The 26,622-nt window shown below is 42.0% G+C and overlaps 1 protein-coding gene across 1 annotated transcript; it reads right to left on the bottom strand.

The window, feature by feature from the left end:
* Positions 1-10,572: 10,572 nt before the first annotated feature.
* LOC147662787 (uncharacterized) lies at positions 10,573-12,153 on the bottom strand. The gene has a single exon (XM_086950902.1). It carries the CDS (start codon positions 12,151-12,153, stop codon positions 10,573-10,575), a length of 1,581 nt encoding a protein of 526 aa, XP_086807028.1.
* Positions 12,154-26,622: the final 14,469 nt, after the last annotated feature.

Below are 26,622 nucleotides of genomic sequence, written 5' to 3'. Positions count from 1 at the left end.
TTTTTGTGATATACTTTACACGTTTTTCAGCTCTGGCGAAGTAGGCCCTGATTCTGCCATCGAGCCTCTTTTTCTGCCTTCTGACTCTGAGGGCCTCAGCCCAGGCTGCCTCTGTACCAGTGACCCCTGCCTTACTCCTTGCGCGGCTCACGGCGCTTAACCCAGCCTTCTGCCTGCCAAGACTGTCTTCAACCTTCGAGTTATCTGCTCCACTCCTCGAAAATACATTCCTGTCTCGTCGTTCAAGTAAACATCCTTCCAGCTGCAGGAGCAATGGGCCCGGCCTTTCTGTCTCCGTGCAAGTAATTCATAGACTCCGTTGCCATGGTAGGCCCATGCCCCCTCACCTCTCATGCAGACACGTAGACACAAGACGCTTATACACGCACTCACAACAGTATAGAATAGCCTCCGTCCGAGAGACCTTTTCCCTTCCAGATACTACAGTTCCTTAAACATAAGATATCAGATACGATTTGGGATTAGGTTGGTCTGACATCCCAGACTTATGTCTGCACTTGTAGGGCTAAATGTCAAGTCCCCTTCACCCTCCAGTGACACGTCAATCACACGTCATACTGCTGCGCGCGCATCTCTACCATGTAATTCTGCTGACATTGCAGGATTCTCTTATGGACCCACCTACTTGTGACCTCATGTTAAGTGACGTTTCTAGTACACGCCTTCATGCACGCCTATTGCAACGCCTTTTTCTGTTACGTATGAACATTTTATCTCTCTTTTCAGCTGTTACGCCTTCTGCATATGTCTTACTGTAATGCATTGACTATATATATGAATAACTGTCAATAAAATGTTGTCTGTCAGTCCCTTCCCGAACCTATGTGGTGACGGAATGGTATGCCACCTTGGCTCGAGCCAAATACCCAATTCCTTTTTAAGGAATAAAAACCTTTTTGAGTAAACCTCAATATCACGGATTTTGCCTCTTATTTATCTGGGTTATTCGTATTGACTTTACCGTATAAATTAAGCATGGGTAATTAGATTTTACCACACCACAAAACCCAAACCTAGCCCTGAACCCTAAAAATACCCCTGTACCCCAAAACCCAAACCTAGCCCTGAACCCTAAAAATACCCCTGTACCCCAAAACCCAAACCTAGCCCTGAGCCCTAAAAATACCCCTGTACCCCAAAACCCAAACCTAGCCCTGAACCCTAAAAATATCCCTGTACCCCAAAACCCAAACCTAGCCCCGAGCCCTAAAAATACCCCTGTACCCCATAACCCAAACCTAGCCCTGAACCCTAAAAATACCCCTGTACCCCAAAACCCAAACCTAGCCCTGAACCCTAAAAATACCCCTGTACTCCATAACCCAAACCTAGCTCTGAACCCTAAAAATACCCCTGTACCCCAATACCCAAACCTAGCCCTGAACCCTAAAAATACCCCTGTACCCCATAACCCAAACCTAGCCCTGAACCCTAAAAATACACCTGTACCCAAAAACCCAAACCTAGCCCTGAACCCTAAAAATACCCCTGTACCCCATAACCCAAACCTAGCCCTGAACCCTAAAAATACCCCTGTACCCCATAACCCAAACCTAGCCCTGAACCCTAAAAATACCCCTGTACCCCATAACCCAAACTTAGCCCTGAACCCTTAAAATACCCCTGTACCCCAAAACCCAAATTAAATAAATGTTTTAAAAAAGATAAACTTACCTATACTTACGTTGTAATGGCATGCGTTGTAATAGCATCTGCTATGTAATGTCATGCGTTGTAAAGGCATTCGTTGTAAAGGATCCAGCGTTGTAGTAGTAGCGTTGTAAAACATAGCATAGCATAACGAAACACAGCATATCATAGCATAACAAACAAAAGCATAGGATAGCAAATGCACAGCATAACAAAACAAAGCATAGGATATCAAAACAAAACATAGCATAACAAAACAAAACACAACAAAACATAGCATAGCATAACAAAACATAGCATAACAAAACAAAGCATAACATAACAAAGCATAGCAAAACAAAACATATCATAGTAAAACAAAACATAGCATAGCATAACATAACACAACAAAACATAGCAGAACAAAACATAGCATAACATAACTTAAAACAAAGCATAGCATAACAAAACATAGCATAACAAAACATAGCAAAACACAGCAAAACATAGCATAGCATAACAAAACAAACCATAGCATAACATAACAAAGAATAGCAAAACAAAACATAGCATAGTAAAACAAGACATGGCATAACATAACATAACACAACAAAGCAGCAGAACAAAACAGCATAACATAACAAAACATAGCATAACATAACATAAAACAAAGCATAGCATAACAAAACATAGCATAAGAAAATATAGCAAAACACAACAAAATATAGCATAGCATAACTAAACACAACAAAACATAGCATACATAACAAAACACAGCATAGCAAAACATAGCATAGCGTAAGAAAACACAACAAAACAAAGCATAGCATAACCAAACACAACATAGCATAGCATAACAAAACAAAGCTTAGCATAACAAAACATAGTATAACAAAGCATAGCATAGCATAACAAAACATAGCATAACAAAGCATAGCATAGCAAAACTAAGCATAGCATAATAAAACACAACAAAACATAACATAGCATAACAAATCATAGCAAAACAAAACATAGCATAGCGTAACAAAGCATAGCATAGCATAACATAACAAAACAAAGCATAGGATAGCAAAACAAAACATAGCATAGCATAACAAAACATAGCATAACATAACAAAACATAGCATAACAAAACACAACAACACATAGCAGAACAAAACATAGCATAACATAACAAAGCATAGCATAACAAAACAAAGCATAGCATAACAAAACAACAAATCACAACAAAACAGAGCATAGCATAACACACAACAAAACCTAGCATACATAACAAAACATAGCATTGCAAAACATAGCAAAACCTAGCATAGCATAACAAAACACAACAAAACATAGCATAGCATAACAAAATACAACATAGCATAACAAAACACAACATAGCATAGCCTAACAAAACAACGCTTGGCATAGCATAACAAAGCATAGCATAACAAAGCATAGCATAAAAAAGCATAGCATAACAAAGCATTGCATAACAAAGCATAGCATAACAAAACAGCATAGCAAAACAAAGCATAGCATAATAAAACAAAAGATAGCATAGCATAACACAAAATAGCATAACAAAGCATAGCATATCAAAACACAACATAGCATAGCATAACAAAACACAACAAACCATAGCATAGCATAACAAAACAAAGCATAGGATAGCAAAACTAAACGGAGCATAGCATAACAAAACAAAGCATAGGCTAGCAAAACAAACATAGCATAGCATAACAAAACATGGCATAACATGACAACACATAGCATAACAAAACACAACACATAGCATAACAAAACAGCAAAACACAACAAACATAGCATAGCTTAACAAAACACAACAAAACATAGCACAGCAAAACACAACATATAATAGCATAGCAAAACATAGCATATCAAACACAACAAAGCATAGCATAGCATAGCATAACAAAACATAGCATAGAAAAACAAACCATAGCATAATAAAACACAACATATAGCATAGCATAACAAAACATAGCATAGCATAACAAAGCATAGCATAGCAAAACATAGCATAGCATAACAAAGCATAGCATAACAAGGCATAGCATAACAAAACATAGCAACAAAAAATAGCATAGCAAAACAAAGCATAGCATAGCAAAACACAACAAAACATAGCATAGCATAACAAAGCATAGCATAGCAAAACACAACAAAACATAGCATAGCATAACAAAACAAAGCATAGGATAGCAAAACATAGCATAGCATAATAAAAACAAAGCATAACAAAACATTGCATAGCATAACAAAACATAGCATAGCAAAACAAAACACAACAACACATAGCATAACAAAACATAGCAAAACACAACAAAACATAGCATAGCATAACAAATCATAGCAAAACACAACAAAGCATTGCATAGCATAACAAAACAAAGCATAGGATAGCAAAAAAACATAGCATAGCATTACAAAACATAGCATATCAAACACAACAAAGCATAGCATAGCATAGCATAACAAAACATAGCATAGAAAAACAAACCATAGCATAATAAAACACAACATATAGCATAGCATAACAAAGCATAGCATAGCAAAACATAGCATAGCATAACAAAGCATAGCATAACAAGGCATAGCATAACAAAACATAGCAACAAAAAATAGCATAGCAAAACAAAGCATAGCATAGCAAAACACAACAAAACATAGCATAGCATAACAAAGCATAGCATAGCAAAACACAACAAAACATAGCATAGCATAACAAAACAAAGCATAGGATAGCAAAACATAGCATAGCATAATAAAAACAAAGCATAACAAAACATTGCATAGCATAACAAAACATAGCATAGCAAAACAAAACACAACAACACATAGCATAACAAAACATAGCAAAACACAACAAAACATAGCATAGCATAACAAATCATAGCAAAACACAACAAAGCATTGCATAGCATAACAAAACAAAGCATAGGATAGCAAAAAAACATAGCATAGCATTACAAAACAAAGCATAGAATAGCAAAACAAAGCATAGAATAGCAAAACAAAACATTGCATAGCATAACAAAACATAGCATAACATAACAAAACATAGCATAACAAAACACAACAACACATAGCATAACAAAACATAGCAAAACACAACAAAACATAGCATAGCTTAACAAAACACAACAAAACATAGCATAACAAAACAAAACATATCATAGCCTAGCAAAACATAGCATAGCATACCAAACACAACAAAACATAGCATAGCATAACAAAATATAGCATAGCAAAACAAAGCATAACACACACAACCACACACACAACCATGCACACACAACCACAAACACAACCTCACACATAACTATCTATCTATCTATCTATCTATCTATCTATCTATCTATCTATCTATCTATCTATCTATCTATCTATCTATCAATCTATCGCCCTCACTCCTATCTATCTATCTATCTATCTATCTATCTATCTATCTATCTATCTATCTATCTATCTATCTATCTATCTATCTATCTATCTCCCTCACTCTATCTGTCTATCGATCTATCGCCCTCACTCTATCTGTCTATCGATCTATCGCCCTCACTCTATCTGTCTGTCTATCTATCGCCCTCACTCTATCTATCTATCGCCCTCACTCTATCTATCTAATCGCCCTCACTCTATCTATCTGTCTATCTGTCTATCTATCTATCTATCTATCTATCTATCTATCTATCTATCGGCCTCACTCTATCTATCGCCCTCACTCTATCGCCCTCACTCTATCTATCGCTCTCACTCTATCTTGCTATTGCCCTCACTCTATCTATCTATCTATTGCCCTCACTATCTATCTATCGCCCTCACTCTATCTATCTATCTATCTATCTATCTATCTATCTATCTATCTATCTATCTATCTATCTATCTATCTATCTATCTATCTATCTATCTATCTATCACCTTCACTCTATCCATCGCCCTCACTCTATCCATCGCCCTCAATCTATCTATCGCCCTCACTCTATCTATCACCATCACTCTATCTATCGCCATCACTCTATCTATCTATCTCCCTCACTCTATCTATCTATCTATCTATCTATCTATCTATCTATCTATCTATCTATCTATCTATCTATCTATCCATCTGCCTCACTCTATCTATCAATCTATCTATCTTTTGCCCTCACTCTATCACCCTCACTCTATCTACCTATCGCCCTCACTCTATCTTGCTATCGCCCTCACTCTATCTATCTATCGCCCTCACTATCTATCACCCTCACTCTATCTATCTATCTATTGCCCTCACTATCTATCGCCCTCACTCTATCTATCTATTTATCATTCTATCTATCTATTTATCTAGATACTGATCGCCATCACTCTATCGATCTGTCTAGCTATCTATCGCCCTCCCTCTATCTATCGCCCTCACTCTTTTTATTTTTTAAGAGTTTTATTTTATTTTCACCTGGTATAAGACTACAAAACATTCAAAATAGTTTCAGTTCATCAAGTATATACACAATCAAACATAAATAGATCATTTTTCACATTGTTAATTAAAGTAACTGGACAAAAGATCAGAAAAACTCAAATAGACAAATAGTGGTCTTGAACATGTCAGTTCAAATCTAAGTTCCCCCAAATTTTCTCAAATTTCTTTAGCGATCGGACACCCCTAAATTCTGCCAACGTACACTCCATAATTTTAATTTCATTGACCAGGTACCACCATTCCAGAGCGTTGGGTGGGTTAGGGTTAATCCAGGCCCTGGCTAAAGTTAATTTGGCACAGGAAAATAAAATTGATAACAGTATATGATGTGATTGATTTGTCAAATGTGGGCCTAGTATTACCATAGGGGCTGTTATTGGTGAGCTGAGAATGTTTTTTGCAGCTAAAATTTTTCCCACTTCTTCCCAGAATTTCCCTAGTTTTGGACATGAGAACAACATATGAACAAGGTCTGCCGCATACTCATCACATTTCGGGCATTTGGTTTTCTCTCCCATGATGTTATTTGAGGACCATTTAGAGAATTTTTCTGGGGTATAGTATAGCATGTATATAGTTCTATATTGTTGTAGTCGTAAGCTAGATGATCTTACATAATAATGAATATTAGTGTAAGATTTACTTATTTGTTTTCCTGTTAGATTAGTTCCAAATTTTAAATTCCATTTATTAGCTAGTGCATCATTGTCGTCAGATCTTAAACCTATAAAGAATTTGTATGCCGAGCTGATTATTGATTTCTCTTTTTTAGAGTTTAAGAGGTCCCAAATACCCCCGCTCGACAGAGTGTTAATTCTATTCTTCCGCACCAGAAAGTCGTATATTTGCATGTATTTAAATCTGTGTATATCGGACAATCCATATAGTTGTTTTAAAGTAAGAAAATCCAATATGCCTTTAGAATTATATAAGTCACCCAGAACCATAATTCCTTTCAGTTGCCACCTTCGAGATTCCCCATCGCTAAATATACTAGGAAGCCCAGGATTGTCCCACAGAGTTAATTGAGAATGAAATATAGTAGTTTTACAGTGGATAAGTATATCCTCCCATTTTCTTACTATATCTCGCGCGGTCTTGAATTTAACCCTTTTGTAGTAGTTGGGATCTGTAATACGGAGTAGAAATTGTTTAGAATCTCCCTTTAATGATAGATGATGATAAAAAAGCAAGTCCTCTACATTCAGTAGTGATCGTATACGTCTTACAAAAGAAGCCCAAAAGTATAATATCATGTCGGGAAAGTTAAGACCGCCAGATCCTATTTGGTTTTTCAACATCTTTAGCAATCTCCTAGCCTTCTTGTATCCCCAGATAAAGTTACAGAAGATCCTATCTAATTGTTTAAAAAAAAGCCTATTCTGTGCCAAAGGAATTGATCTAAATAAATATAAGTATTTAGGTATAATTTTCATTTTTATCAGATTTATTCTACCGATTAGATTTAATGGAAGTCGGTGCCATTTTTTTAAGTTCGTAGTGGTAGTTTTCATTAAATTATTATAGTTGATGGTATTAAGTTTTTTAATATTTGAGGTAATTTTAACTCCGAGATATGTCGCGATCTTACATATTTCAGGCACTGGTTGAGGGGGGACGAAGTTAGCTACTATTTGGGTTTTATGAGCATTTAATTTGTAGCCTGATACATTGCCGAATTTGGATGCTTCAAAATTGATAGCTCTTAGGGAATCAGTTCTTTCGGTCGAGTAGATAGCGATGTCATCCGCATACACAGTAATTTTTAAGCTTTGCCTACTAGTCTTAAAGGGTATTATTCCTGACTGAGTATCCAGAGCTTTTAAAAACAGTTCCAGTGAGAGGGCAAATAATACAGGTGATCGGGGACACCCTTGACGTGTGCCCCTCCTGATTGGAAAACAATGTGACGTGAGACAACCATAGCTTGTATATGCTGTTGGATTGTCATAGAGTGCCCGAATCCCATTTAAGAATTTTCCACCGAACCCCATTAATACCATTATATCCCATAAATAGTCCCACCCCACCCGATCAAATGCCTTTTCGGCGTCAAGCATTATCATAGCAAGGGGAGTAGCCTCTACCTCTGCTATGTCGAACGCTGTTATTGCCGTGTTGACATGGGCTGATGTATCCCTCCCTGTTATAAACCCGTGTTGCTGCATGTTTACAATGTTAGGCATTAGTGGTGCAAGTCTTCTAGCCAAGCATTTTGCAAAAATCTTTGCGTCAACGTTGATCAAGGAGATCGGTCTATATGAGCCCATCTCCTCTTTAGGTTTACCCTTTTTATGAAAAAAAAAGATTTTGGCTTTATTCCAAGAACGGGGGGCTGACCCGGTTATGCCAATATAGATGATTACTTCTAAAAGGAAGGGTGTTAGCTCGTCCAAGCATGATTTATACATTTCCAGAGGGATGGTATCCTCACCAGCGGCTTTTCCTAATGGCAGTGATTTTATAGCCTCCTTTAGTTCTTCACTAGTTATTTCTAAGGCCAATTCCTCTGCTTCATTTATTGTTATCTTATTAGTTGAATTTTCTTTTAAATAATTCTCAATTGTATGGTCATTAGGCATGTTCTCCGGTGTATACAAAATTTCATAATATTTAGCAAATTGTTGAATTATATCATCTGGCTGGTTGTTTCTCTTATTATCAACCCCCATAATTTGAGAAATCATAGACTCCGCTCTATCCTCTGCTACTTTAAATGCTAAAATTTTCCCAATTTTGTCACCGCCCTCGTATTGTGAAAATTTATATTTATGGATCTGTGCACTCCTTTTCTTTAGAAGAGTTTCTTTGGTTTTACATTTTAGCTGACTAAGGTTTGCACTGATATTCAGAGTGGATAGGTTATCTCTTAGAGCTTGTACAAGCTTTATCTCCTCAGCAGCGATGTCAGAGGTCAAGGTTAAATTATATTTGTGTCTTTCATGATTCTGTTTCAAGACAAAGGTTTGTGTAAACCCTCGGATACTGGCTTTACATGTATCCCATACTGTTAAGCATGAAGCAGTGTTTCTATTAAAAGTCAAGAATTCTGTAATATGTTGTTTTAATTGCAAAATGAAAGTCATATCCGATATTAGATTCCTGGGGAATGTGAAAGCTCTTGGAGGTTTACGTTTCAAAGAGGTAGTAAATTCAATCATAATGGAATTGTGATCAGATGTTATACGTGGATATATTACCATTGTTGTGGATCTCATCAGTAAGTCTGATATGAAAGCCATGTCTAGACGTGAACATAACCTGTGGGGAGCTGAGTAATATGTATAGCCTGGAGAGTTTGGGTATAGCGAGCTCCATACATCTCTAACATTATGTAGCTTACATAGATCTAAGATAGATGTTCTAGTTTTGGGCATTCGTTTGTAATTACCCGGACGTGTTGTATCCGTCTGGCAGTTCAAAATGCAATTAAAATCACCCATGATTATTACTTCTCCCTCCCAGTCTAATAAAGCTATATTTAGCTGTTCGAATTTTCTAGGATCTTCTTTGTTAGGCCCATATACAACAAATGCTACAAGCTTCACATTGTTAAAACAAAGTTGGGCAATTGCCCACCTACCCCATTTATCACCTTGTGTTTTAGTTATTTCTGCCCTAAACCTTTTGTCTTTTAGTATAGCGACCCCTCTTGTAGGGGAAACAACTGCCGAATTGATTATCATCTCAAAACCCAGTTGACTTAACAACTTCTTATCTTTGTCTATAATGTGGGTTTCTGACAAAAATACTAAGTGGGGATTGTATAATCTTAATTCTTCAGCAACTAAGTGCCTCTTACGTTTGTTGTTCAACCCTGAGACATTCCATGCCAAACATCTAATATTATGAATCTCTAATGTAAAAAGTGATGTCAATAATCAGCATTATTATGTGTAGTTCCAAATAAAGAATACATTTTACAAACATAAATCTCTCATCAAGTCTTTCTACCAGGTTGAAAATATATTTTTTCCTTTTTTCCCCAACCCTCCCTCCACCTTCCCACATCTCCCACACCCTCCCCAAACTGTGAAGACCAACCCCTCCCTCACCCCCCTTACCTACTGCTGCCGTTGATAAGGCAGCGCCTGCGGCAGGAACTAAGGGTCCCTCCCCCCTCCCCCTGAAATGTCAGCTAATGTTATTACTTCATCAACACTGGTGACTAAATATAGTGACATAAAAGAAAAAACAAAAATTAAATGTTTGAGTGTTTGAAGTGTCCGTGCCCCACCTATAACTTAAGTTCCATTTCTATCTATCTAAAGTTTCTATATCTCTTGTGCAGAGAGGGTTAAAGATCTCCTCTGCTTCTTTTAATCTGTAATCCTGCTGCCATAGGCTAAATATGACTGTACCTCCCTTACTTCAATTATACAGAAAAAAATAAAATAAACCCCCTCTCTTTCTTTTAAATCTTTACTCTTGTTGAGTCTTGTTGAGGCTGGCTAAAAATTCCTGATTTCCCGTACTTCGCTAAAGAAGTTTGTGCCCCCTTTCATAATCACTTTAAGTCGGGCGGGTTCTTGCAGATATGCTAAGCCTCCCAATTTATTGATTGGATCGATTAATTTACGCATTTCCCATCTCTTATCCATCGTGGTGTTGCTAAGATCTGACCGAGCAAAGATGGTAAGATTGTCAATAGTTATTGGAGTATTAGGTTTAGCTTTTTGCCACACAGCTTGTCGGAGCAGAAAGTTACCGAAATGCATCAAGAGTGGGCGTGGGAATTTACTATTGTGGCGTTTTTGGACAAGTGGAAGTCGATGTGCTCTTTGCACTTGGGAGTCCCAGTCCCAGTCTGAGAGATCCGGGAAGGCTCGAGGCAGCAGTCTCACCAGGAAGGCCCTCGGGTCGGATCCCTCTAGCCCTTCCGGGATTCCGTAAAGTTTGAGGTTGGATCTTCTTTGACGATTTTCCAGGTCCTCGACTTTCCCCTGGAGTTGGATTAGTTCTGCATCGTGGCGCCCCACAGTGGCATCTAACCGTTGTGTTCCTTCTTCCACCAAGACTGTACGTTGTTGGAGCTCTATTATCTCCTGTGTAACACCCTTTAGTATGGAGGCTATATCGGTTATGGAGGTTTGCAGTCTTACATTGTCACTTTTCAGTTGCTGATAGTGTGCCTCCGATTCTGCCCTTTGATTTATCAAAAGTTTTAGTATAGTGTCTAGTTGAGGGTGACCAGTGTTTCCCAACCTAATCTCTTCCGTTGAATTTATATTCATATTTTCAGCAGATAATTTGTTTAGGTCAGTATCAATATCAACAGATATCGGTAGATCAGTGGCTGTAGCAATTGGTAGAAGATCTTTTTCTTCTGTGGTCTGCTCGGTAGGGACATGGCTAGGGGTTTGCGTCATATAAGACCCTATTTCGGGGACTTGTAGTACCTCATTATCTGTAGGGCTGCCCCCAGAGAGCCTTAAAGCCATAGTCTTGACTAACCCCTTGGCCTCAATCCACTTCCTTAGCGGGCTTTTGTCAATTACCATTTTTTTTGTAATCAAGGGGGCTGCTCCTGTAGCCAGGCTAGACAAAGCTCTCCCTCTCTTCTTGTGAGTTGTCTTGGCTTTACCTCTGCGTCTCTGTGGGGGTAGCCTGCTCAGGGTCTTATCCGTAGACTTATCCAGTTCCTCCTCTGTATCATAATCACAGTCCTCAGAGGAAAGATGTTCCTCAGCCAATTCCAAAGTTTGTTCTGAACCATAATTACCCACTGGGCACGTAGCAAGACTGTTACTTTCTTCTAATGTGCCCTTGCCTTTGTCTATTGGGTCTTCCATCCTCGAAAATATAGCCGCCGTCTTAGGAATATAGGTCGAGGTAGCATCTGATAATGACTTGGAGATGTTTAATGATTGGGGACCCCCATTTGCCACCCCATTTGCCTCCTTTATTCCTACTGTTGTCTCAGGGCTTTCTAGTATCTCCCGGGTCTCGCTGTCTTCAGTAGGGGTAAGAGATATAGCCGATTGAGCAGATAGAGCAGAATCATCATCATGGTTTATATTAGCCAATGTCATGGTATTTTGAAAGCTTACTAATGCTCCATCCTCACCTGAAGCCACCCCGGCTTTAACACTTTCATTAATGTCTGCACCTTTTTGTGCCGTTTTTTTTTAATTGTCCCGCAATTCAATAGAGGAGGGCGCAGAATCGTCTTACCTGTCGCCTTCCTGTCGCTCCCCTTCAAAGTAGCAGCCAGGACCGGTGCTGCCAATGTTGCTGTTTCCGCGCTCGCTACCGTTTTTTCAGCCCCCCCCGTCGCCGTATCTTCTGTGATCTCTACAACCGTGGTAGTCGGTATAGCAAGGGCTGGGGCCGGGGCTGCAGCTGTCGATGTGAGCGCAGGTAAAGCGGCCACCACCGCCGCTGCTGCTGTTGCAGAGGTTTTGGTGTTCCGCGTTGTGCGCGGAGGGTGTTTGGGCGACATCTATCTATCGCCCTCACTCTATCTATCGCCCTCATTCTATCAATCGCCCTCATTCTATCTATCTATCCCACTCACTCTATCTATCGCATCACCACAGCATTACTCAGCACCACCACAGCATCACTAAGGGGCACAACAACATCACTATGCGCTACCACAGGATCATTGAATGCCACAGCATCACTAGTCGCCACCACAGCATCACTCAGCGCCACCACAGCATCAATCTGTGCAACCATTCAACAACAACTGGGTCAAATATGTTCTCTCAATGTTTCAAGCTTTATTACAAATGTCACAAAAAGAGGTTAGTATTTCACTTCTGTTCTTGGATTTTCGTCACAATAATATACACTGAACATATTCTTCACAAAAGTTATTTACAAAAGTTTAAGCTATTGCCATTATAAATTACAATAACTTTTATTTAAGTATTAATTATTTAAAAAATTATAAGCCATTGTTATTTGTAATATCAATACATCCAAGTCACGTGAATACAACACATATTGCATTACAAATGCTATAGGTGTCACAAGTTATAACTATTGGCACTGTAAATGACAAAGCTATTATTTTTGCTATTTTCAAAACCAACACATAAATAAACAAGCATTGGAAATGCAATAGGTCTCGCAGCATTAGAGTTAGTGCTTTTAGAATTGTTTATGGGTCTTTTTTGTAAATCTTTAGCATTTTTGTTTCCTGTAGCCAATGCTAAAGAATTACAAATAAAAAAAGCCATAAACAATTCTAAAAGCTCTAACTCAAATGCTCCGAGACCTATTGCACTGTGTGAGGGTGAGGGGTTGAGGGTGAGTGAGGGTGAGGGTGGGTGAGGGTGAGTGAGGGTGGGTGAGGGTGAGTGAGGGGTTGAGGGTGAGTGAGGGTGAGTGAGGGTGAGTGAGGGTGAGGGTGAGTGAGGGTGAGTGTGAGTGAGGGTGAGGGGTTGAGGGTGGGTGAGGGTGAGGGTGAGGGGTTGAGGGTGAGTGAGGATGAGTGAGGGTGAGTGAGGGGTTGAGGGTGAGTGAGGGTGAGTGAGGGTGAGTGAGGGTGAGTGAGGGTGAGTGAGGGTGAGTGTGAGTTAGGGTGAGGGGTTGAAGGTGGGTGAGGGTGAGGGGTTGAGGGTAAGTGAGGATGAGTGAGGGTGAGTGAGGGTGAGTGAGGGTGAGTGAGGGTGAGTGAGGGTGAGTGAGGGTGAGTGAGGGTGAGTGAGGGTGAGTGTGAGTGAGGGGTTGAGGGTGAGGGGTTGAGGGTGAGGGGTTGAGGGTGAGTGAGTGAGGGGTTGAGGGTGAGGGGTTGAGGGTGAGGGGTTGAGGGTGAGGGGTTGAGGGTGAGGGGTTGAGGGTGAGTGAGTGAGGGTGAGGGGTTGAGGGTGAGTGAGGGTGAGGGGTTGAGGGTGAGTGAGGGTGAGTGGTTGAGGGGGAGGGGTTGAGGGTGGGTGAGGGGTTGAGGGCGAGTGAGGGTGAGGGCGAGTGAGGGTGAGGGGTTGAGGGGTTGAGGGTGAGGGGTTGAGGGTGAGTGAGGGTGAGGGCGAGTGAGGGTGAGGGGGTGAGGGGTTGAGGGTGAGGGTGAGGGTTGAGGGTGAGTGAGTGAGGGTGAGTGAGGGTGAGTGAGGGTGAGGGGTTGAGGGGGAGGGGTTGAGGGTGAGTGAGGGTGAGGGGTTGAGGGTGAGGGGTTGAGGGTGAGGGGTTGAGGGTGAGGGGTTGAGGGTGAGGGGTTGAGGGTGAGTGAGTGAGGGTGAGTGAGGGTGAGGGGTTGAGGGTGAGTGAGGGTGAGGGGTTGAGGGGGAGGGGTTGAGGGTGGGTGAGGGGTTGAGGGTGAGGGGTTGAGGGTGAGTGAGGGTGAGGGCGAGTGAGGGTGAGGGCGAGTGAGGGTGAGGGGTTGAGGGTGAGGGGTTGAGGGTGAGTGAGGGTGAGGGCGAGTGAGGGTGAGGGGGTGAGGGGTTTAGGGTGAGGGTGAGGGGTTGAGGGTGAGTGAGTGAGGGTGAGTGAGGGTGAGTGAGGGTGAGTGAGGGTGAGGGGTTGAGGGGGAGGGGTTGAGGGTGAGTGAGGGGTTGAGGGTGAGTGAGGGTGAGGGATTGAGGGTGAGTGAGGGTGAGTGGGGGGTTGAGGGTGAGTGAGGGTGAGGGGTTGAGGGTGAGTGAGGGTGAGGGGTTGAGGGTGAGTGAGGGTGAGTGAGGGTGAGGGTGAGTGATGGTGAGGGTGAGGGAGGGTGAGGGGTTGAGGGTGAGTGAGGGTGAGTGAGGGGGAGGGTGAGGGAGGGTGAGGGTGAGGGAGGGTCCACTAGAAACTGTTGATCTATTTCCACCCAACTCTTAATCGAGCCATAAGCAACGATTGGCCGGTAACTATACACTCATCACCTAATGCTCATAGTGCTAGCTTTCTTAAGAAACATTGTATACAGCATCTGGGTCGCTATTTTATAAATGCCCATATGCGTTAAAATAGTTAGAGAAACGTGCCAGGGCATATTGCGCTAAAGTTAGTCCTTTAGTTTATCGCATAATATGCTGCATTATTTGTCTACCCTTGCGCAATAATTCCGACGTCTGCCCCAGCCCCACAGATGTCTACATAACGAAAGCAAAATATCAACCAGCCTGATGCTGCATACCGTTATCAAATGGGAAAGCAGGATGCTCCAAATTGACGTGAACATTCGATTCATATTTGAAGTTCCCTATGGATTTAAGTTGTTTGGCTTATGAACAGTTCTCGTTGTTGGCACCCTAATAATAATACACCCAAAAAATCATACTAGCCTTGTTTTAGGGTGTCTTCGCTCCGCTCTCTATCATTCTAACCTGAAAGGCAACCATATGTTAAGGCCTGTGGAAAGGGACATCACCTCAGTATACAGTATACTTATACAAGGAAGTAAAGGCAACTATTCCAATTGAGAAAATGCGAGGCATGTAGGGCCAAACTTGCTGTGAACTTATTTAAAGGGGCATCTAACGTATTTCATTTACTGTGAGCACCCAGTTTGCATTCGACAGTGTATGTACATACTACGATCTAATCTTGTTAAGTGCGCCGTCATTGAAAATACTTCTGCCTCTAAATCGGAATAGGATACAAAAAGCTAGCAATGCTACAGGCTGAAAGGAGAACGCTGGTTAACAATGCACGTTACCCTCAGATTGTCCCTGGCTCGGACATTTTGTCAAAATTTCTGGTGGTCCGGTGTGTCAATTGAGCAGCGCTTCCCGCTGGGATGCAATACGCGCCTCTGCCCCTTCTATACTTTGAAAGGCGGACAGTTTAGTCGCTTGCATACACTGAGGTGATGGCAACTATAAAAGCATATGTTTACTGTGCGCTCAGACACGAGATTAAAATATATTATATGGTGTGCGCCTGCACTGGCACTGATACCGAGTGGATGTTTTATGATTGATATCGGGCGTCCTGCGCCTTTACAGCATGTACCAACGACGTCTAGGGGGGGGGGGGGGGCAGTCCTTAACCTGTTAGGGTTTTAACAAAAGTTCCCTGGAAACGCTGGCTGAGCTATGCACCGGAAGCACATTGCGCTAGATGAACACACAATATAGAGAGGGGAGGGGGGAGGAGAAATGCGACACGCGCATTCGACAGTGTATGTACATACTATGATCTAATCTTGTTAAGTGCGCCGTCATTGAAAATACTTCTGCCTCTAAATCGGAATAGGATACAAAAAGCTAGCAATGCTACAGGCTGAAAGGAGAACGCTGGTTAACAATGCACGTTACCCTCAGATTGTCCCTGGCTGAGCCGGTTTTGTAAGGCAGCAAAGCCTTCAATGCTGCTGCCCAAATCAATGCACGTTACCCTCAGATTGTCCCTGGCTGAGCCGGTTTTGTAAGGCAGCAAAGCCTTCAATGCTGCTGCCCAATTTGTAAGTGTCCAGTGATCGGGAAAGCCCGTGCTGCTAAAATGGCGGCACCCCGCAGATTGCTCTCCTGAAGCTGGCTGCCTGATGGAGTGGAGAGCGGGCGGGCAGAGAGAGTGAGGGGGCGGAGCGGGGGTGTGGGAGGAGTGCGGCTGGCTGCCTGATAGAGTGGAGAGCGGGCGGGCAGAGAGAGTGAGGGGGCGGAGCGGGGGTGTGGGAGGAGTGCGGGAACAGACGGGAGGGGAGGAGAGTAGGAGGAGGAGTAGGGGAGGCACGGCCTAGCGGCCGTGCAATCAAGAAGTGAGGGGGCGGGAGAGTAGGCAAGGCAGGCGGCTGGGGCCATGTGCACGCGCTTTTAAGCTCAATGCGCATGCGCATTGAGCTTAAAAGTCACGGGCACTGCAAGGAATCGCCACGATTCCTTGCAAGTTGGGGAAAGAGTGGATAAGTCCCAATACTCTCGCTTGCTCGATGCGCATGCGCATCGACAGGCGAGACCTAAAAATGTGTCATTTACAATACCAATAGCTCAAACTTTCCTAAAGCGAGACCTTATGCATTGCAAATGCTTGTTTTTCTTCTCGTGACGTCACTTCTGGCCGTGCCGTCACTCCACTTTTCTGAGCGTCCCCCCACCTCTAGGTTTTCCCTTTTGTGACGCCACTTCCGGTCGTGACGTCACTTCCTGTCTGTGAGCGTCCCCCCACTTCTTTATTTAGGACTTGTGCCCTGGCCATGTCTCTTTGCTAGTCTCTCCCCGTGGCCATGTATCTTTATGCCAGTCTCCCCGCCATCTCCATTGATCCTTGCCCTTCAACCTTCTGTGCTTCGGTTCGGGCCCTCTTTCAGCTTTTGTGGGAGAGAGGGCCGCCACATGTGGAAGGAGATTAGAACATCTGGTGAATGTGCGATCCCAGGTCAAATACGAAAAAACCGATCTCATAATTGGTTTAAACCAGTGATCTTCTGTGTATCAGACCTCTCTCGTTGGCATGACGTCAGCGCGCACGCTGCTAGCCTGAAGCATGAGAGACCTTTGGTGATGTCATAAGGTGAATGAATTACGCGTTTCTCACTCTGACGCCTCCGCGTTGCCATGACAGTAGCGCACTCGACCACTCCTGGCCCGAAACTTGATACTTGTTATGATGTGATCTCATAATGTGAACAATGTGTTTCTCACTGTGACGTTACTCATGGCCGTAGCCACGGGGGCCTCTGATGTGCCGGGCACTCCCAACACCATGTTTGGGCCCCCTAAAAGCCACGTGCCCTAATTGAGCCCAATTCGTTTGACTGCGAGTCCTTCTGCCCGCAGGCTGCTCCATGACCCAGCCAGGACGTGTGTAATTATTGCGCCGGGCTCAGGTGGTCCTCTGCCTCTGGGTGGGGCCAGTGTGGGGGGAGGGGGAGGGACACACAATTGTTCCCTGCGCACAACAGCTTCTTCTCGCAGGTCGGACAGGCTGCTCCTCGCCCATCCCCTCATGCTGCAGCATGCTCGTCTGCCCCTGCCCATGTCACTGCCCCTTCGGGCCTGCCACAGCTGTGGTCACCCTCGGTGCCCGAATCTGCCACTCCTCATCTCTGCCCTCTGTCAGGGAGGGCACACCGGGACCAAGGAACGGCAGGGGGCCTACCTGCTGGGAGATGAGCCGCGCCCTCCAACTGCAAGAGCGACCGAGGACCCCGACACACTACCTGAATAGAAGGTCGTGCTAGTAAGTGAGTAGGGTTGCCACCATTCCATGAGACAAATAAATACCGGATGCATTTTAAGATTCAGAAAAGGCCCGAACGTGATTGAAGTAGAATGTTATCTGTAATCACATATATTCAAGTTTAACACTCTTTGTTTACTTTAAAGATCAGTTCAGAGTCATTGAGGCAGCAGGGGAACACATTTTAAAGTGATCTCTTCTCATGTTACCTGTTTAGAGTGTCTTCTGATAAGGGGAAAATACTGCCCTTTGGGTGATTTTCTTACATTTGTATCTCCCTGGACATTAGAACACTGGTATAAAACGAGTCAGGTAGCAAGCCTACAAGTGACTCCCTTTGATCCACCTTGACTCCCCGTCTTCCGGAGTGGCTGTGACCCCAGTGGGAGGGGAATGAATGGAGGCATGGGAGACCTCCCCACATGGCCTGTCTCTGCGGTCCCTGTGACACTTAGGAGATGGATCCAAGCAGCTCGGACTCCAGCACCAGTCTGACCATGCTTGCATGGCTGTGATGGCTTCTGCCTCCAGGATACACTTTCGCTTACATCTAAAGTGGGTGATTCCATAGGTTTGAAGATTCATCCTGTTTTTATTACTTGCTTACCTTGAGGGTACTCATTTCTATTGCCAGTATTCGATTCTTCCGCCTGGTGACTAGACTAGGCAGACATGTCAGAAGCTGGTGTTGGGTTTGGGGTGAGTTTGGTTGATAGGAGTGGTGGGAGAGACTGGTTGAGTGGTTATGTTACTGCGTCTGCTATGAGATTCTGTGTCCATGATGAAGAGCGCACTTCTTTGGAAATCTCTCCTCTTTCCTTTCATGGGCTTCTCTTGGCTTTTAATAGCTCCCAGGTCCTGAATGCCTGGTCCCAATCACAGCAAGTCCACCTACCTCCCCCTACATCTTGGCTTATTCCTGAAGCCTGTTAGACCGTTCCATGGACCTCTGGCGAGCTGTGTTGTGTCAAAGGATCACTCCCACCCCTCTGTCCAAGGATCCTGACACTGTCTGTGACCAGAGACATAAATTGGCGTATTCAGTCTCCCGCATTAGGGTGAAGTATCGGTCTCTGAAAGAGGACATGCGTGCACATGTGTATCAGACCTCTGATCTTTCAATCAGTTGTGGTACTGTACAGACATCACCATACCTCCTAGTGATCCTTGTCTTTTTACCTTCACAATTTCTGTAAAGAGTGTTTTGTCCCAGTGCCTTGTTGGCGGGGCTCTGTGCATCATGAGCAAAGTACTCTGCAGACCTGCATCTCCAGTACCTAGCAGGACATAATCTCTGTCTTCTCAATAATATCTACTTGACTGGTCAAAACCATATTCCTAACTCTGTTAAGCACTATATACATTTATACTGTATCCACCTCAAAACTGTATTGTCAACATATGCTCATGTCTTCTGTATACTTCATTTACATACTTTCACTATGTATTTATATTTACTCCAAATGTAACTCTTAAAATTGCTCTTATACAAACTCTGCAAAGCGCTCTGACCCCTTTGGGTTATGTTCACGCTATACAAATAAATGAATACATTAACTTACAGGCACACATGCACCCAGTGCATATATACAGCATACACACACTGCACAGCCATGTATCCTTCCTGCACTGAACGACTCACATGGCACCTAGCAAATGCATTTGACATGCAAGTATTGCACAGCACTACATCCCTATTGTACAGTACCACTTATGGTCACATATTCATCCACCACATACATTTTACAATTTGGTTTTGGCCAGTCAATGATATAATACATGGAGGATCCTGGGTTCTGTTTTGGGAGAAACAGGCCAGCATGGTGAAACATGAGGAGGGGAGGTAGAGCAATCCACCAGATGGATTGCTGCATTCCTGTGAGCTGGGTGGGACACACACTGGAGGACAGCCAGTGCACTTTAGAAGGGTGCTCTTTGATTCAGAGAGATGTCACAAGAAAGGGGCTGGGCACATCTCAGGAAGGGTATGCAGCTGATCAGAGAGTCTTAAAGAGTGAGTTTGGGGCTTTAGGCTAACCTTTTGATAAACATATCACTGTGCATAACATCCAGGTATGGACACTAGTCCCTCCCATGGCCTGTGTTGTGGGGCTTAGAGTCACTCTGGCTGTGACAGACTGCTTTCTAGAAAAAGAGGCGCAGAGGAGTGGGAAGTTCAAAAGAAGCAGGCCCCCAACATATACCTCCAAGACTCAGACTTTAAATCACAGTTGATGTCTGGAAAAGGAGTATAAGAAGGGAAGATTGAGACCCCAAAATTGTCATCTGCTAAGCAGCCAGACAGGCTGTTCAAGGAAGGAAAGCTCTGCACAACATCTGCCTGTGACCAGGACTGGGGCAAAGGCCTGCTAGTCTTCCTAATGTGGGAGGTGACATCACCAAGGGAATTCAAGACCACCTAGCCTAGAGCACCAGTGCCTTCTTGCTAGCCAAGACCAATGTGCCCTGTGAGGAAGAGGAGATGGTTTGATGGTGTGAGGTCCAGTTCAGCAGACTCCCTTTGCGAGGTGTGAGGAGACGGCTGCTGCACAGATTGGGTCATTGCCCATTTGCAGGATGAGGTCGGCAACCCTCATAAGGTCTGCCTTGAAATGAGCCTTGTGCATCACTGCACTTATCCAGCTGGAGCACTATGTAGTGTGGATCGGGCCACCATGAGAAGATTGCCATACTGTGAAAGTCGTATCCCTTGTGCTGTGATGTCAGGAAGAGCCGCAGCAGAGCACTTTGTCATACTGAAAACACTGGAGCCCTGTACAGGGAGGATACGGTGACCCCGTTTTCCAGAGGGAGTCACCAGGAGCAACAAGAAGTGCAACCTGATCGAAAGCCCCTGCTGGAGAAGTGAGATCACTAGGGGAGCATCTGCACACCATTGTCAAGACGATGGACCGGCTTCAGGATCGTCGCATCACGCTCCCCGGCCATGAGACGGATCAGACACTTATCCTGCAAGAGGAGATGAAAAAAAACCTCTGGTTGCTCTGGTGGTGCAACCCTTGTGAACAACTCTGCGCCCAGAGAGTGCAGACTGTCGGGACCACATGCAGCAAACTCACTTGATGCAGTTAAAGCTGCTGCTGCTCCAAGAGCCCGCAGTTGGGACTTGCTCAGGAACTTTGGATGCTCCAAGGGTACAGGTGTGACAGACTGATTTCGGCCTCAAAACGAAAAAGAGTGGCCCCACTATACCAAGAGACAGGGTACCTTATAAAAGTTAATTTATCAACAATAATTTCTCTTGGATATCTTTACTCATTCACCATATGACTCTATTACTCATATAGTTTCCACATATCCTCAGTAAACTCTTAAGATAGAACCCATCAATCAATTATAAAGATTTTTATATATCTAGACACATTTATTGAAAACAATTATAATCATATGAAGAACAGTGCACATAAAAAATAGTTTTCTACAGTTAAAAGCAATTCTAAAATCGGTCTCAAATTCTTTAAAATATAGAACACAAAACATTAAAACGAGAGACAATCAAAGTGACAAATATATATATAATCATAAACATGTTAATTGGATTGAATCAATGTTATCAAAGTCTGTAAACTCTGTTGTGTCTAGACTTCACTGTTCCTCGAAATTAACAATCAACAAAATGAAGCGTAGATGCGTTTCGGTGGACAATGTATTGTTAAGCCACCTTCTTCAGGACCCACAATCTTAATGTCCCTCTCAAGGATAAAATAATATAATATGTGCCAACATAAAAACAAAGCATATATCACACTTTCATCTTATTCATCATATAACAATTTTTTATATATATATATATATATATATATATATATATATATATATATATATATATATATATATATATATATATATATATATATATATAAATTCACTGAAAAAACCGTAGGTTATAGACCATATATAGTTAGGAATTAGCATTTACAAAACCTTGAAAATTCACTGAAAAAACCATAGGTTATAGACCATATATAGTTAGGAATTCGCATTTACAAAACCTTATTTTACTCACACAAAACCATTGAAATTCCATATATAGTTAGTTGCACTAACTATATATCGCGCACCCGCAATCCACTGCTGATGATGTCACATATTACATCATTCATGACATGGTCAGTGACATCACTGATGACATCACTGATGACATCTCAAATGACATCACTGATGACATCTCAAATGACATCACTGATGACATCACTGATGACATCTCATTTGACATTACTGATCACATCACTGATGATATCATTCATGTGATAATACGATGAACCTCTTCAGACTCTAATATAACCTTAGATACAATCAGTGTAAACAGACACTCACAGACTGTCACTCATCCATGGAGTTACTCACACACCTAGTCAGTCAATCAAAGAATCAATCACACCTCCATTTCCTCAACTATACAGTTATACAAACTTTACTTATTCAAACATATACTAACACATATTAACTCTCTTATACAATCCCTGATACAAGTTCACAATGATCCATACAGCCACTCACACATTCACTGGCTCTTATGCACAGTTATTTATATATGTCAACTCTCACATGTACTGTGTTTTACATATGTACTTACTTTGACATGTAGCACTGAGATATCCATTCACTCACCAATACACTCATGCACACAGTCAACCGCCCATACAGCTGTTTCCACATGCACTTTTGAAACCATACATCTAGTGAATCAACTGCTCACACATCTATGCACAGAGTCATACACCTCCCAGCCACCCACACACACACTCAGTATCCCATACAAATACTTGGGCAACCAATCAATAACCCATATAGTTACTCATATAGCTACTTATCAACACATGCAACAGTTTACAGAACAACAGACATAATGATGCACAAATTAAGACAGTTTAGTCACTAACCCATGCACTCAGTGAGACACATTTAATCACTCACTCATACAGTCAGTCATGCACCTACTAAATCCTTCATCCAGACACTTATACATCCACTCATTCTTCAATATGTAAGACATATTTTAACTTTACAGAAACATACAGTCACTGGATGTTGTCATCAGTGATGTCATCAGTGATGTCATTTGAGATGTCATCAGTGATGTCATCAGTGATGTCACTGACCATGTCATGAATGATGTAATATGTGACATCATCAGCAGTGGATTGCGGGTGCGCGATATATAGTTAGTGCAACTAACTATATATGGAATTTCAATGGTTTTGTGTGAGTAAAATAAGGTTTTGTAAATGCGAATTCCTAACTATATATGGTCTATAACCTATGGTTTTTTCAGTGAATTTTCAAGGTTTTGTAAATGCTAATTCCTAACTATATATGGTCTATAACCTACGGTTTTTTCAGTGAATTTTCAAGGTTTTGTAAATGCTAATTCCTAACTATATATGGTCTATAGCCTATGGTTTTTTCAGTGAATATATATATATATACATACATATATAAACATATATCATCTGTATATCTACATATAAATACAAACATAAATGCATGCATACATATACTTATATGCATTTTAGGGTTGTTAGGGCGTTTTCGTGTGTATTATGTTGCTTTTTTAGGGCTTTTGGGTCAATTAAATAGGGTTCCCGGAGCCTAGGGCTGAGGGGCCGGTTCAGTTTCGTGCGTATTGGTGTTGGCAAGGTTTTGAGGGATTTTGGCGGTTTTTGGTCGAGATTTGGCCGTTTTATGGCTTTTTTTTGTGTTTGCGGGGGGGCGCGTATTCGGGTTGAAATTCGTCCCCGTTCCAGTGGATGGATTGGGCTGATTTTTGGTGAGATGTTAGGGAATCGCTGGAACTAGTGTCCAGCCAAGTTTGAAGCGGATCGGAGCAGTGGAAGTGCTTTAAAGAGCAATTTTTGTGCGGAGTAGCGAATTGTCATGTTATTCAATGGGAGTTTTTGGTGCGCATGGAGAAGGTGAATTTGGGGTGTTCCAGTTGCGCTAGAGGGACGGGGCTTGGGTGAGCTGTAGGGAGAGTGGATCGGCAGGTGTGCCGAATTTTTGGGATTTGTTGGCGGAAGGGTGTGCTTGGGCAAAGTCGATTTGGTGAAAACGGTGCGTTATTTACATGAAAGTTGAAAAAACACTAATAAAAGCAAAGCTAAAAAGCCACCTCATTACAAACAGAATGGCTTTAACTTAAATGAGGGCGAGATCTATTGCATTTTCAATGCTTGTTTACTTTGGTTCCATCAAGAAGGCATTCAGATGTGTCACACATTTGCCATAAATTCTGAATGTTAGCACTCTAGTTGCACATTAGATCACTGTAGTAAAGCTACTGCTCACCAGGGACGTCTGCTGCTGGTATTCAAAGTGCATGTTTCAGTCTGCATGTCAGAATTTTTTTAATGAAATAGAAGAGGATTTGAGAAGTCACTCAAAATGATCCCTAATTTTTCTTTCTGAAGCACTAATCATACTTTCTATGGCAAAATTAACCCCCTCATGTTGTTCCTTTTTAAATTGAGTGTTTTCAGACTTACCACTTCATTCCAATCAAGATGGCTTCTGGTGTGCCATACTTTTGTCATAAGTAAGACTGTTAGCGCTCTAGTTGTTCTTTAGAACACTCTGGGACATTCTGTCATTGGGCTATACTTGGGGTACATCTGGGTGATATTTGGGCTACATTTAGGCTCTTTTGTCTCTGGTGGCCATCTTGCGAGACTGTGTCAGAATTTTTTAATGAAATTGAAGAGGGTTTGAGAAGTCACTCAAAATGTGCCCTAATTTTTCTTTCTGCAGCACTAATCATAATTCATATGGCAAAATATACCCCCTCATTTTGTTCCTTTTTAAATTAAATGTTTTAAGAGTTACCACTTTATTCCAATCAAGATGGCTTCAGGTGTGCCATACCTTTGTAATAAGTAGGACTGTTAGCGCTCTAGTTGTTCTTTAGAACACTCTGGGACATTCTGTCATTGGGCTATACTTGGGCTACATCTGGGTGATATTTGGGCTACATTTGGGCTCTTTTGTCTCTGGTGGCCATTTTGGGAGACTGCATGTCAGAATTTTTTAATGAAATAGAAGAGGATTTGAAAAGTCACTCAAAATGTGCCCTAATTTTTCTTTCTGCAGCACTAATAATACCTTCTATTGCATAATATACCCCCTCATTTTGTTCCTTTTTAAATTAAATGTCTTAAGAGTTACCACTTTATTCCCATCACGATGGCTCCAGGTGTGCTATACCTTTGTAATAAGTAGGACTGTTAGCGCTCTAGTTGTTCTTTAGAACACTCTGGGACATTCTGTCATTGGGCTATACTTGGGCTACATCTGGGTGATATTTGGGCTATATTTGGGCTCTTTTGTCTCTGGTGGCCATTTTGGGAGACTGCATGTCAGAATGTTTTAATGAAATAGAAAAGGATTTGAGAAGTCACTCAAAATGTGCCCTAATTTTTCATTCTGCAGCACTAATCATACTTTCTATGGCAAAATATACCCCCTCATGTTGTTTCTTTTTAAATTAAATGTTTTAAGAGTTACCACTTTATTCCAATCAAGATGGCTTCAGGTGTGCCATACCTTTGTAATAAGTAGGACTGTTAGCGCTCTAGTTGTTCTTTAGAACACTCTGGGACATTCTGTCATTGGGCTATACTTGGGCTACATCTGGGTGATATTTGGGCTACATTTGGGCTCTTTTGTCTCTGGTGGCCATTTTGGGAGACTGCATGTCAGAATGTTTTAATGAAATAGAAAAGGATTTGAGAAGTCACTCAAAATGTGCCCTAATTTTTCATTCTGCAGCACTAATCATACTTTCTATGGCAAAATATACCCCTTCATGTTGTTTCTTTTTAAATTAAATGTTTTAAGAGTTACCACTTTATTCCAATCAAGATGGCTTCAGGTGTGCCATACCTTTGTAATAAGTAGGACTGTTAGCGCTCTAGTTGTTCTTTAGAACACTCTAGGAGGCTGCAGTAGAACACAAAGGAATCAACTGACAGTCTCTGTCCTTGTTGGATGTACATGTTTTACTGAGAATGTCAGACTTCATTTTCACATGACTGAGAAAGATAATGTGAATTTACAGAAAATATGCTTTCAGTTTAGCTTATAGATCCCCTTCCAAACCACTGTGGGAAAATCATGAGATATTAGTTTTCTTTCAAACAATATTCATGATATCACAGCAGAAGGTTTTTTCACATGGTAAAATCACCTTAGAACCCACCACAATTCCTAAAACGAGTATGGTACCATCAACAAATGATTGATAATGTAACTAAAGTCCTAAAACCCTCTATTAACTACAATGCTTTTTAATGAGGTGCTATCATGTATATTGGTCCCAAGATGGCTGCCAACACTTCTTGGATGAAGTGCTGACAGCCAATCAGATCAGATGTGTGGTTAGGCTCCGCCCAGATATATATATTTTTTTGAACCTAAATTACTCAAAATCCACTGGAGCA

Source organism: Lissotriton vulgaris, unplaced genomic scaffold (assembly GCF_964263255.1).
Source record: "Lissotriton vulgaris unplaced genomic scaffold, aLisVul1.2 SCAFFOLD_5440, whole genome shotgun sequence".
NCBI classification, from domain to species: domain Eukaryota; kingdom Metazoa; phylum Chordata; class Amphibia; order Caudata; family Salamandridae; genus Lissotriton; species Lissotriton vulgaris.
Note: the sequence above shows the minus strand (reverse complement) of the source record. Positions and strands in the feature narration are given on the sequence as shown.

Coding starts and splice junctions, on each gene's coding strand:
- LOC147662787 (XM_086950902.1), bottom strand. CDS start 12,153: ATGACATTGGCTAATATAAACCATGATGATGATTCTGCTCTATCTGCT.